General features: G+C 38.1%; 1 protein-coding gene across 4 annotated transcripts in view; it reads left to right on the top strand.

Annotated features, from left to right (window-relative positions):
- LOC575143 (rho GTPase-activating protein 18) overlaps positions 1-14,587 on the top strand; it is a 112,136-nt gene that overhangs the window by 91,310 nt on the left and 6,239 nt on the right. For all 4 annotated transcript variants that reach the window (XM_030974415.1, XM_030974413.1, XM_030974414.1 and 1 more), the window contains 4 exons: positions 1,291-1,450; positions 2,260-2,342; positions 13,458-13,667; positions 14,172-14,246. In XM_030974415.1, the coding sequence (XP_030830275.1) occupies positions 1,291-1,450; positions 2,260-2,342; positions 13,458-13,667; positions 14,172-14,246 (528 nt within the window). The remainder of the gene's footprint in view (positions 1-1,290; positions 1,451-2,259; positions 2,343-13,457; positions 13,668-14,171; positions 14,247-14,587) is intronic.

The following is a 14,587-nucleotide window of genomic DNA, read 5'->3' as shown; positions in this document are numbered from 1 at the left end:
TTACTTTTGTCAGAATAGATTATAGATTTGATCAGTTTCTTTCATTTTCAGGGTTGAAACCTCCCTCAATAGATGAGGCTTATAGTTTATTCCAATACACCAACTATTCAAACAACCTTTTCCTACTGTCTCTTTTAAAAGTACAATCTCAGTGAACCCCATGGACTGAACTATTGTGTATTCTTTTAATGAGGTTAACCTTCCCATTTTAATCAATATTACCCATTTACTGAGAAATCATATCATATGTATCTACATGTATATTGGCAAACAGAATCTACTGCTGTTTACTGTGATGTCACAGGTGACAACAAATGTAAAAGCTAAACATTCACATGTGACATTTGTTACTTGTACTCTAGTCTGAGTCTTACGGCAGTGATGAAAAATGGGACTACTACCCAAAAACAAAATCATTGCATTGAAAACTATAGAAAGAGTGGGGATTGTACCTCTTTCTTTGGTGCCAGAGAAAATAGGAAAAGTTCTATTTTCCACAGGAAGTTTAACCTTGTTTCTGTTTATTACTGCACTTTAATGGAAGGTTACATTAGGGTAGAGCTTTAGACACGTCAAACTCAATCATTTTGATGTGTGTTATGATGTGAACAGGGAAATACAGTTTTTGGAAAGTTTCGTACATGTGTAACAAATGGACCCCAGCCATAGTGATGCCATTGAGGAAGGCATTAATCTATATTTGACGCCTTTTACCCATGGGAGGGGAGGGAGGGGGATCCTGTGTGGTTGAATAAAAAGAAATGTGTTAAACCCTGTTGTGTTCTGCCTGAGGGGTATTGGTTGTCATGTTATTATATTATATTATATTATATATGTCAAATTATATAGAGTCATACAATTTATCATGGACAAGTACCGGTAATGTTCCAGCTAAAAACAGCACAAATTTTTAGCAGTACTATAATGCTGTCATTACATGTACTTCTAAGAGAAAATCAAGCATAAATGCACAAATTTCACTTATTAAATTCAATAGATATATTAAAGTTGAATGTGTTCATTACGTGGATTCTTTGCTCATTATGTAGTTTTTTTTTAATAGTGCCGGGTAATGGGACTATTAAGTTGAAAATGAAAACAGAGAGCTTTTAATTTCGTAGAGCATCCTCCAACATGGATGTTCATTTGTCTTTGACGTTCTGCCCAAAAGTGAACCCACTGATGTCAGGTGTTTCTGTCAAAAAATAAGTTGATTTATTTTGCCCACTTCTGCTTATAGCCTTAAATGGTGGTAACAATTAAAATATTGTTTCATAATTGTTTTTACAGCAACTAAGAGAAGAGATTGAGCGTGATTTCTACGATGGCAAGTTCAGCTTTGATGATCTACGGATCAATGATGCGGTCGGGCTCTTGAAGCAGTTCCTGAGAGAGATGCCCACACCCATCCTCACATTTGAATATGTAAATGCCTTTGCAATGGTCGAGAGTGAGTACCCCATATGAACATATATGATGCTTTCAACTTTCGTAAACTCTTGTAAAATATAAATGACAGCCATGTTCAGGACGATAAACTTTAAGGAACTGCAGAAATTTGGTTTTGCATCTGTTGTGATTCAGTTATATCAGGACATGGAACCTAAACAACAGTTTCTGGATACACAATAATCTGTATCAGGTTTCATACCTGTGTTTCTATGACTTGCAAAGGAGTTTTTTATTCTTTGGACTAGAGTTTTCATTTAAATATTTGTTCTACAAGGCATATCAAGAATGATGCTAATCAAGCATGAGTTAACCTTTACCAGATTTCGTCAACTACATGTAATTGCACAAGCAACAGACTGCCACAGCCAACTTTTAACACAAGAATATGTATATATGGTCCTCAGCTGATAGGGCCTTTTCAGTTATGGCCACCAAATCCTGGAACTCCTTACCCTTGTCTGAAAACACTTTTTTTCTAATTTGTTGTAATATTCCGCTCTGTTTGATACTGTATGATAATGTTCTCTCTCTTTGTTTTCAAGTATTTCTTGTTAATGCGCTTTGGTACCTATTGAAAAAGCACTTTATAAATGTTATATTATTATTATGTATTAAGATATACAAGAGAATGTGGCAGTGTAGGATTTCAATCCACAGCAGATAAAGAGTTAAAAGCAAATTTGATTTCTTATTTAACTGACACGATAGGAATAAACAAGCCTTGACGTGAGACTTCCTTTATTGATATTAGATAAGCGTAATTGCTTGATAAACATATTATCTTTCCTTGTGTTTCCTTTTTTAAAGAAATCAAGGACCGGAAAAAGCAGCTCCAGTGCCTTAACCTCCTAGTCTTGGTGCTACCAGATACGCATAGAGCAACGCTGAAGGTAAGAATCTGCTACATGTAAACAGTTTGGGGAAAAAGTGCATTTGAATGTATTGAACCCATTGCTTGCTGGAACAGGGTGGTTTCTATGTTAAACATATAGGGAATAAGAGAATTCTGTATATCTTTGATGAAATAAATCCTGGAGCGATTTACGTTATCGCAAATACGATGTTCGTCGGTAGATAGCGACCTTCCTCCCAAGCTGTGCAGGTCAGCGCTGCGGAAGACGATAAGACAAGGTTTCTTCCAGCTTCCATAGAGAAGGAACAGCAGTCTCAACTCATTCCTTATTTTACTGAACTACTGTTCAGGTTTCTTTAACTCCCACAATGATTTGATGAGATCTATGTAGGCACCATAATTAACTGTTACTTAGTTTGTTGGGTTCTGAAACTATAATTTCTATCAGACTTTCCAGTTCTTGACTCATTGTATTTGCATGGAAACCAGAAGTGCCTTCGCCAAATATACCAGACGCTGGTGCTGCCCTCTATGACCAAATGCCTTAGTTGCAGTAGCGGGAATTTTTTGCTGGAGCATACATGTATATCAGAGTCAGAGTGGTGCTTGTATTGACAGCCCAGGGCTTCAAACAGGGTCTACATTATGTTCAGACACCAGAGATACGACCGTCCATCCATTATCAAAGCTTGTCTATTTACAATCCTGGTATTAAAAGAATTTCCATGTTGAGAACTACCTTGCTGTCCATTGTTTCTCTCAGAAAAATGAGATCTTCAATTCATCTCTATAGTCTGTCTACTGTCTTAGATTCCTGTGAGAAAGCGCTTATAATGAACAGGTGTACCTCCTTAAAGATATTTCAGGGAACATCATGAACAGTCTCTCGATTTACCGAAAGGAACCAATATATTCCCTGTTGCAGAGCTTATAATAAACAGATGCACCTCCCTTCCTATGTTGCTCACTCTATAATATTACAGAAAAAAAGAATGTTTTAGTGGTCATCATTTTTAAAATGATGCTGATCAATTCCCATATGAAAAAGCTTATAATTAGCGGGTGTTTCGACCCTTTCAGGATTTGCTCACAAGAACAGTTTGCATATATATATGAAGAGCTTAATTCCAAAAGGAGCTAAATCCACTTTTGATGAAAATGGAGTTATTGATATCAGAACATAGTTCACTTTAGTACCCGTCTTTGAACAAAATTATTTACTTAAATTTTTGGAGCAATATGAAAAAAATTCAATTTCTAATATCACTTTTCCATAGAAGCCTGTACAAAATCTGGTAAACAATGGCTTTTTTCTCCGAAGTTACAAACATGGATTTAGCTCCTTTTGGAATGAAACTCTTCATATATAGAAAGGTTATATTTAGTAATTATGAGGGTTTGTTTTGTTTTTATTTTGTTTATCTTGATTTTTTTTTCCACCTGAAAATATGACATGTGGGAAACTGAGCAGGCTTTCCTATTCATGAAATTCCTTTTTTTTTATAGCATTCTCTGAAATATTTCCCAGAAATTGAAAAACTTGTAATAATTATCACAGTCTGTATCCCCCCCCCCCCCTGAGATTTCCTTGAAGTGACTGAATGCTGAAAGAAAGGATCTTTTAGGGATCATCAAAGTCTGTCTATTTTCAAAAGAGTACTGACAGATTCCCATGTGGGACAGCTTAGCAGGTGTTCCTGAAAATAACCATCCTAAGTGGTTCACTTTTGAGATATTGGAGAAAGAAGAAATGTTTAATTATCAAAGCATGTCTATGTTTTGAATGATGCTGATAGATTCCCAGGTGGAAAGGCTTGACAGTTGTACCACCCTTCCTACTTTGGTCACAGAGTTAGATTCCAGAAAGGATGGATCTTTTATCGATCATCAGAGTCTGTCTATTTATTCAAACGGCAGTGGCAGATGCCAGTCGTACCTTGCAATGTGGCAAGACTTAGAGAGGTGCACCTCCCTTTCCTTCGCTTTGATCGCTCATGGTCGGTTGAACGAACGAAGGACTCTGGCAAAACAAAGGACTTTCAATTACATGCCCCAGTAAGTCCTAGTCCAATTTGTTCCTTCTTGCCTGCGACCCTGTTCGTGACAATTTATGGACTATCCCCAAATAGGCTGGGACTGGCTGCCAGCAATGAGATTAAAAGGTTTCCAGAGGAAATATCTATTTGTTATCTTAGCTTGCTGCCAAGACCTGCCTGTCATGTCGTTCTGTGACGGATCTTTATGCTTTAGCATTCACACTTCACTTTTGAGCTCAGGTTGCACCCTGCACCCTTATCAATTTCTTCTTCTTTTGTGTGTGTGGGGTGGGGGGGGGGGGTATTTTTTGAAATGCGCTATTCAACTCAATGTTTCTGTTCAGTTGTAATAATGATAATTATACATTGTTGTAGGTGGTCACTTCAAGCGATAAACAAACAGTGCTGTATAGTACATCAAGTCCAACATTCATCAACAACTTGAATATCATATATACAAACTTTAGTAGTTAATATGGTATACATGTAGCATATCGCCATAGATAGTTTACAACAACCCAGGTGGGTCAAACTGTCGATCGTCCCTTCCTTGCCTGCCGCCTCTTTTCAGTTAGACCAGGTTAAATGAGTCATTTATATACTATAATATAAGCACACCTTTGCAAGATGACAGTCTTTCCTTATCTTGTCAAGATGCAGAAGATGCCGACTAAGGTGACAAGGAGGAACATAGACAAGTTCGTTTTACAGAAGGATCAAGAAGATCTATGAAAGAACATTAAGACATGAAAATTAGCCTCACATATCCTTGGAATTTGAAGCCTGTCTGCACTAGTTTGGCCAGGAGAGATTAGACCTCCCAGCACGGTCACTGACTGGTGGTTATCTCATCAAATCAGCTCTCAATTAACATAAGAAAAGGGGGATCATGGGGGACCAACGTGTACCGCTTAGGCATTGTTTGTTATATAGAGGGTGCAAGTTAGGCTATAATCCTGGTATAGCTCCTGTATTGGGAGTTATAAACTGTTGATAAACATCGATAGTGCCTGTGCATGAACACACCTCCTTGAAGCACACAGCTGGGTGTTTTTCTCTCTGGGCTGTTATGATGGCCCGTTGTTATCATCCTTGTTGCTAAGCATGATGGGAAGACAGGAAGTGAGAGCAGCAGTCTCTGTCATGCAATCAGTTTTATGTCTATGCTCTCTTGTCCAGTTTCACAAATAGTCTGATCGGATTTAAAGGAAGATGTATTGGATCCTAATCTTTTCCTGTATACTTGAAAATTGACCCATAAGTGTAAAGTTTATTCCCTTTAGTCTATCTGAAATTTCTTCTGATGCTGTTGGCTTTTGAAAATGTAGATTTTGGTAGAACTGAAGTTTTTAACCTTTTACTTGCTTTCGTTGACTATATGTGGAACACAAACTGGTCTGCCATGGTTGACTTTTGTCACACATACAGTCTGTATGAATCTTATATCCATAAGGAATAAAGAGTTCACTGACTCTTATCTGACTGCCTTTCGCAAGAGGAAAACAAAAATGCATTTGTTGTCATTTGCATGATAACTAGAAGGTGCAATGGAGTTACTGGAGAAAGAAATGGCCCGGGAACCACTGCCGTTACGTTAAGCATGTTCAATCATTATTTGCTGACTGCAGAGTCCCTTGGATAGGATGTTTACAAGAAAATTACATCATATAGCTTCCCTGCTTGCTTTGCCTGTCATGTAGGTCCTTCAAATGTTAACTCGATTGCTGATATCTGACAGTATCACCTGCTTAGGGAATAGCACAATTGCAAAAAATAAGCCTCGGATACTGTGTTCTGCATGTGGTTATGGTAAATGATGTAATCATGTGTTTCCTGTGTGAGACATTCTTCTTGGAATGAATTGATTTCCTGCAGAATGTGTGAGGACTTAGCAATTAATTTGTCTATAGTTTCAGTCTTTAATCGTATTAGTGTCCAGACCAACAGGACCAATATGAAAAGCGGTTTGTAGCTGACAATGCTACCGGTACTCTGTAAAAAGTTTTAAAAAACTACAAATATCTCAAATATATATATTACATAGAACATAATTGTTTAGATCTATGGATACACACAAAATGTGAATATTAAACATTTGTGTATAGATCTTTACTGCTGCTAGCTCTATGATCTTACAGAGGACAGTACCTCTTGTGACAGGTAAAGAAATGTTGAACCTGGTTAATCAGCTCAGCTCCTCCTGCCCACCCACAAAAGATTATAGAGTGCTGAAAGAGTATATGCGTGAAGATGAGAGCAATTTGACAGAATTTGAAATATCTGCCCCCTCCTTTCCCAGGTTGAATACAGATCATAACAAAGTAGGACAGTAGCACTTGTGAAGGGTAAGGAGACACTGACCCCAGTTAGTCAGCCACGCCCACTCCTTTGGGACGAGATGGCAGAGAAGCGATCAAAATGGCAGACATTCAAACCTCCCCTACCCCCCCCCCAATCTCTCTCTCTCTCTCTCTCTCTCTCTCTCTCTCTCTCTTTCTCTCTCTCTCTCTCTCTGTAAAGACCTTTGGTTATTTCCCACTTAAAAAACAGTAGCTTCTGAGAAGGGTATGGTAGTGAGACATTCACCCCCGTTGGCCTGCCCTGCCCACTCCTTTTGGACGATTGAGTATAGAGATGCGGACGAGGTGTCCAAAATGGCATACTTTTAAGCTCCCCCCCCCCCCTCCTCTCATTGTAGAGACCTTTAGTTAGTTATGAATTAAAGGACAGTAGCTTCTGTGAACGGTAGGGGGACATTCACCCCAGTTGGCCAGCCCCGCCCACTCCCTTGGGAAGTTGGAGTCTGGTGAAGACTATTGCTAGAGGACAGAAACCGGAGAGAAGGGGAACGATAGAGAGCGAGAAAGAGGAGAGCATCCTGTTTAGACTTGACTCAGAGAAGAGGAGAGTGAGTCAGATCGTATCAAGATGAGGGGAAGCTTTTCATTTCTTCCGCTTCCCACGTTAGGATTCAGCGCAAGGTTCACTTTCGCTCGGTACTTGACGTTCTTTCTGTTCAGGAGCTTCTCCTCCGTGTACTACATGTACCCGTACAGGACTCTCAGATGAGCGTCATCCCTGCCTGGCCCAGATCGGTATCAGCTAGGACATGATGATGTGACATTTGATATGCCTAGATGTGAGACTAACGGTGTAAACCACAAGCAAGGTCTCACTGACATTGAGGACTTCCTCAGTGAACTCTTGTGAGGACCTTCGTGAGGCTCTTACCTCTTTCTAGATGTTTTGAAATGTCTTATCCTCAAACCAAACTAGGCCTTACCTCAGCTCTCACCTGTCGTGACAGTAAAGGCTTCCTTTCATACTGACTATTTGCATACTTGTTTGAAAATGCCTCATGTAGTAAAAGAAGGAGACTTCATCTTGCTCCTCAACTTATCTTGACAATGATGACACCCTTGTTGATCATCGGATATTTTAGAATGTATCCTATGAGGGTCACATGTATGCCATGTCCTCACATGGTGTTGATAGTGTTGACATCTTCGGTGAACTTTTAGAGATCCTCATGATTTTATTGAGGATCTAGAATAAATAAAAGCCTTGATGTTTTGAAATGTCATGTCCTTCCAGAATTGGACCAAAGATTGTTTTTCACCTTTTCTAGATATTAAGGTCACTCTAGTCAAACTTTTCTGGGGATCTTGAAGAATTCAAGATAAAAACAACTTTAGACCTTCGCTATTAAAGACCTCACTTTCCATGATAGATAAGCAAATCTTGTTGAAATGTCCTCGAAGCCCTTGATGTTTTAAACGCGTCTTCATACCCTAGCAGAATCAGACGTCAGAAATGTGCCTTGAACACTTTGAGATAGCTTTATTTGTATACTCTAATCACTCTCACAGTCACCCTCACAGTAACATAGGTTTTCACTTAACAACACTCAATAACCTTCCATAAATATAGTCATTTATATGTGGATGATTCGTTGTTTGGCTTTAACATTTCCAAGAAAGAAGGGTTTTTTTTAATGGTATTTTTGAAGAAACTGTGATACTATTGTTAGCAAGTGCAAGAATAGTTGACCTTCATTTTTTCGCTCAAGGTGTCATAATTCAACCCTCATCCTCTTGTAATTCAACTTTTCAGAGAACTGTTCATATTTTTAAATAGTGACACACACACACAGCACACACAGTGCGATGCAGTTTATACGTGCGTGTGTTTGTATCTTTCACTCTTGCCAAGTTCTCACGTTGTGGTTTGCATACAAATTAATAAGTCCGTGATTTCCTTGTAATGTCAGTGGATTTTGTCACGAACCCTCAGACAAATATGTGGCTTTCAGGATGCTTCCATGAAAGCGACTAATACCCAAGCTGCACAGTGGAGAGGAAGAGGGATAATACACTACACCTGTTTATTGTGGCTACAGATTTATTCACTATTTCTTCAATTATTGGACAATAAACGATTGCCAAAATGGTCACTAATATGGAATATTTTGAAAGTGTCATGCCATGGTGATGGTAAGATGAGACATATATTTCCTAAGAGTTGCCAATTTTCCCTCTGTCACCAATTTACCCTGTGTCGCCATTCCATTTATCTCTTATCAGATAAAAATATGTGTTTGCGGACTTGTACATGTAACTTTGAATAAGAGGCGGAATATAAAGACTAATTCCCCAGTTATTTAGAATACCGAGCTGCACCCCACTTAGGTATTAGAGGAGTCGTTAAAATTGGAGTACTTGGGACTTAAAAAAAAAAACTTTGTCAGTAGATGTTGTTCAGCAACGAGCAGTCATTCATTTCAAGGTGCTCTAGAAGAAGGAGCTGAAGGATATATCTTTAGGCCTGTCGTCATCAGCTCGGTTTGCTTAATAACCCGCTATTTTCAGACTCAGGATATTATCCTGAAGCTTGAAATTGCGTCTTCACCAGACCGATACGCTCATCACAAACTAGCTCGGACGGGCGCAAAATAGTCCGCTATTTCCCAAATAATGAGATAATTTGGAAACAAGACCAAGATTTCTCAGGATATTTTCTCTACCAAATATTCTGCTGATTGCAACTGCGGGCTGATGATGATGCAAATAACTGGCTAATTTGCGATCGGGATAGTTAAAATAACGGGTTATTTGGCAAACTCGAGCTGATGATGACACGCCTCATGAGAAGTTGTTGGCAACATTAGGACACAATGCTCTTGCCTACTCCACAGTAAAGAAATGGGCAGGTCTGATATACACTGTACAGGTGTATATCTGATTTCACTCAAAGTCCATAAATTACCAAACTTTTCTGTGATTGTAAGATGGCTTCATATGCTATCAAACATGTACTCATTACTTTTTTCCTTTTCTAATTGAGCACTTGACCTTAATAAGTGACCCAGAGTACCTATTATAAACTCCTCATACCATCACATAGGACCTTGTAATGCTTTTTAATTAGAGGATAAGGTTAAGTACAAGCATGTGATGACAATTATAGTCCAGTTGTCACATATCTGCATGTTGATTTAGACGCAGTGGTGTGGACATGTAGACGGGATTGACCTATTTTGTGCTACTATATATAGAGGGATTTCTTTGCACGTTTGGCCTCGCTGTATAATGGGGGTCAGTTTGTGATAATCTAGTGAAACTATTCTTGATGTCATAGCGATTATCAGAGAGGCTTCCCGTGGTGGTAGGTAGGATCGAAGGTAGATAATGCTTGGCCTAGATTTCAACTTCATGTAAAGGCTTGGCTTTGATCAGAGTGATACGTGACGTGTTATGAAAGTATAATATGTAAGTCAGGTGATTGAAATATTGATAGTATTCAAGAAATCTGCATTTAGATTAGGTCACTTATTTTGTTTCTACTTTCTATACTTGTGATGTGAGAGCTTTCAAACATTTAAGTAGCGGTAGTATTTTTCGAAGTTGAAGGGTTTTTCATGCACATATAGATCTGTGATTGATTTTGATTTAAGTGTCTGGGAATAGTAATTTAAAAAATTGTTTACGATACAAAGTAAAAACCACAAATCCATACAAACTGTGGAAGATAATTATTCTTTGGAAACTTGTAACGGACATCGAAACAATAATGAAAACATTGAACTAGATTTGAAAGATTCTAGATAAGGCCTTGTGTAAGTGATTTCTATGTGCTTCCTTAAGTGAAATTTCAAGAAAAAAGAGAAGGAGGGGGGGGGGGTGTTCCATGTTATTTGACATTTTCTGTTTTCTGTTTATCATATGCAAGTGGTCCAGAACATGTGTTAACACACACATTTTCTAAATTGAACTTCATTTGTACATGCACTACATACATAAGACTCAAAGCAAGACAAAATTGCATTATGTTAATGATTTTTGTTACATCATTGTCTAGCTGTCCTCCGATTCTTCTGAGGGGGAGGGGGAAGGGGGTCAATAAAGGGAGACGGAAGGGGCAAGAAACCAGGAACCAATTTATTTAGGCCTCACTAATGAAAGACATTAACTTGCATGAAGTAATGTAATGTACACTGTAGAAGTAATATGCTAGGAGACAGAATTATTAATGCAGACAGTAGGCTTATCTTTAAAAGAGGAAGTACCATGCATGTATCGGACAATAGCAAGATAAGAAACCTGATAATTACCCGTCCTTTTTACACATACTCCCTTACTGTCTCCTTCCAACATAATTAGCTTAGCCATTCATTACTCAATTCTGTTTTGTGCTGTTTCATCAGTCTTTTGCAAGATTTCTTTAAACTTTTGGTGCATATACATGTATTCACTAAAAAGTAAAAGAGAACTATCAAAAGACCGTCTCTTGAAATACAGGAATACCTATAGGTATATTCTCTTGTTTATTTCAATCATATCTAGAGATATCTTTCCCAAACCTTTGTTTACTAATGAGTTTTAATTGGAACATATATAATCTTTACAAATGTGATACATGTATCAAATTATGTGTTATGGTATGATCTTTAACCTTTTTAAACAACCTTTTAAAAGAACGATAAAAGTTTAATAATTGAATATAATTTCTTGTTAATTTTTTTCTTAAGTTTCTGTAATAACTTGCCAAAAGATTATGTTAAATGGGCTGTGCAGCTTTTCAGAGAAACCTCGCATGTTTTACGTGATGCATTGACAATGATAAAACAAAAGAAAATCTCAATTCCAAACCGTCCAATTTTCTTTTCTCCTTACACACACTTTCAATGGGTTTTATGTCAACTTTGTCAAGTTAATTTACCTCAAGCCTAGTGTTCAACAGGTTCATGCTAAAACTGACCAAGAATTGTCCTTCTCATATTAAACCGCTTCCCCCTCGATGAAAGAGGAAGAACGGGGCATAGCTGTTATTAGATGATGCTTGATACGGCCCAGATAAAGTAGACCAGGACTTCCCCTTGTTCCAGTTCTCTGCTAGCTGGACTGGAACCGGACAGTGGTCAGTTTCTGTCATTGGTCAATTAAACCTGCCTCTACCTCCCTGAGGCTCTGGCATTAGGTCTTTCCCGGCCAGGTCTGTCCATTTTATCTGATGTCATGGGTTTACCTGGCCGGAGGGGGAAGGGGAAAAGATGGATGTGACAGATTAGACCCAAGGAAAATTATTTTGAGAAGACACTGTCCATGGAGATTGTCAGTGACCTGTCATTTTGTAGTTGTGTAATGTCTGTACATGTGATTAATGTAGCTATGGGGCAAGTCTTTTCATTAGCCCCAAAGCAAATCTGACCACCCAAATCTGGATATTACTGGATATATCTTTTTACATATCATTTGACCGACCAAAGCTAGTTTTCTTCTTGAAATTTACTACTTTTCACCAATGTGAATTATGAAAAATAATTATAACCCTTGTCTCATAAATGTTATTTGTGATTTGTTACCTTGTCATAATGTTTGATATCCAGACTAGAGTGAGGGAAATTTAGAATGATAAAACATTGCAAAGTGATCATGAATATTGGATGATATTTTGGATAAATTTTCCAGAATAAAGATACCATTAGAATCACACTAATGGCTCAGTCACACCTTTGTGTATTTGGCTTGCGTATTGCTGCGTATTTATGGCAAGCCGTTATATCAAGAAATGATTTTCTCATGTAAAGCAATGGTAATTCTTGATATCAAGAAATAGGAATAAATATTAAAACAGCTTGCCATAAATAAGCAGCAATATGCAAGCCAAATACATAAATGTGTGATTGAGGCATTAAAGAGAAGTCCTCGGAAAGCACCTTTCTCAGGGTCTTGCTCTTTCTATTCGTGCATTAATTAACATGTAGTTTATTTTTAGTATTTTGTATCTAAAAAAAATTGCCCCCTCACACATTCATGTATCATCTTGTCTGGTGGTTGACCTATCCTCTGCCACCCACCGTCTATATTCAGCCCATAGTCTCTCACACCTGGGCCATATAAGATGGCATGGGAGTCCCAAAAGTAGTTACGGTCTGTTTGCAAGGAAAGGTCATAAGGAACAATATGTAACAAAAGAATGCCAAGTCAAATGACACGCCAGAACCCTGTCTTTAATATAAAGAGTAGTGATTGATCCAAAGCAATCACAAGTCCTGAAATCAATCGCAAGTTTACAAAAAAGGGGTAATTTTTTAGATGTTCGCAAACATTGAAATGTTCACAGATTTGTTTTAATGGTAGTTTTGCCTTTGTCAAATAAGCAGCTCAAGTACAAAGCCTATAGGATGCTATAGACTGCAGTCTGCATAGTCTCTTGTAAGTCATTTAGACTTAATTTAGACACTACAACTGACAACATGCAATGACCTTTCTTTATTATTGCTGTTTCAATTTGTTTAAGTATTTCTTATCCAAAGATAGTTCCTGTGTACTCTACCACTTTTATGTTTTACATTTTTTTCTGGTGGTGAAACCTATTTAATTCCTATGACCTATTTTAACTCTCACTCTCATAACATATTTTCAGCCCTTAGTCTCATACTTCAGCTGAACCATCAGTCAAGAATCTCAAAAAACATAACGTCACTGAACGTCATCACTGTGACCAGTCTATCCATGCTTTGGCTTGTTTTAAATCCAAAGATAGACCAAAATTACGACTTTATCACAATTTGTCTTGTGGTTTGAACCTGTGTCATCCCCATTATCTATTTTCAGCTCTTACTCTCATACCTGAGTCGGATCGTGAGCTGTGAATCCCAGAATAAGATGTCTCTGAACAACGTAGCCATGATCATGGCACCCAACCTGTTCTCAGGACGAGCCATCTCCAGGAAGAAGTCACCTGATTACTCCGAGCTTCACATAGCAGCAGGGACGTCAAACATCATGCGAATGCTCGTCAAATACCACAATATCCTGTGGGTGGTATGTAGTCTCTTGTTTTTTTATAAATTTACATCCATGCATGAAACAAAAATGCTTCTCAGGGTACGCATTCTATGCTACGGTTGAAAATTGTGACCATGCCCAATTTTCAAATAATCCCTACCTTGCAGAAATACAAAAAGAGGTTTTATGCATTGTAACCAAGCTGTAAATGATAAAACCACCCATTTCATTGAAGCCTTTATTTTTTGGCAAGCAAGATGGTCTGACTGTATTTGCCAACTTGAGAAGAGACCACGTTCAGTTCACAGTCTTAAGGTAATTGCAGTTGAAGCAATTCATTAATAACCCAGTTCTCGTCATGAATAATTCAATATCAATATGTCTGTCTTTGGCTGACTGTCTCTCTCTCTCTCTCTCCCTCTCTCACCCTCTCTCACCCTCTCTCACCCCCTCTCTCTCTCTCTCTCTCTCTCTCCATCTCTTATTGTCTCTCCCTCTCTTACTCTTTCTCTCTCTTACTCCTTCTCTATCCTACAACAGGTACCTTTCCGGATGTTAGAGCAGGTCCGTAAGATGTATGAGGTCGACATGAAGAGGTCAAGAGACTCCAAATCGGTAAGAAGTCGTCCACTTTAATACCCCAATATCTACACATGGGTCTATAAATGGGTCTATACATCCATCCATGTACACCAATATCTATACATGGGTCTTTCCATCCATCCATCCATATTTTTGGTATACACTTGTGAGAAATTAACAATTTAGAACCATAACGGTATTTCAATAGATAGATTTTGTGAACTATTAGCTTTTGTGATTGTAACATATAACCTCAAAATAGGGGTGGGGGTGGAGGGGTATTACTACAATATTTCTTAAATGGTAATTCACTGAAGCATGAATACTTTTTGAATTATTTACATTTTATTTTTCTTATTTATTAATCACAGATA

The sequence above is a fragment of the Strongylocentrotus purpuratus genome, unplaced genomic scaffold (assembly GCF_000002235.5).
Source record: "Strongylocentrotus purpuratus isolate Spur 01 unplaced genomic scaffold, Spur_5.0 spur5_scaffold_7, whole genome shotgun sequence".
In the NCBI taxonomy this organism is placed as follows: Eukaryota; Metazoa; Echinodermata; class Echinoidea; order Camarodonta; family Strongylocentrotidae; genus Strongylocentrotus; species Strongylocentrotus purpuratus.
This window is presented reverse-complemented; position numbering and strand designations above follow the sequence as displayed.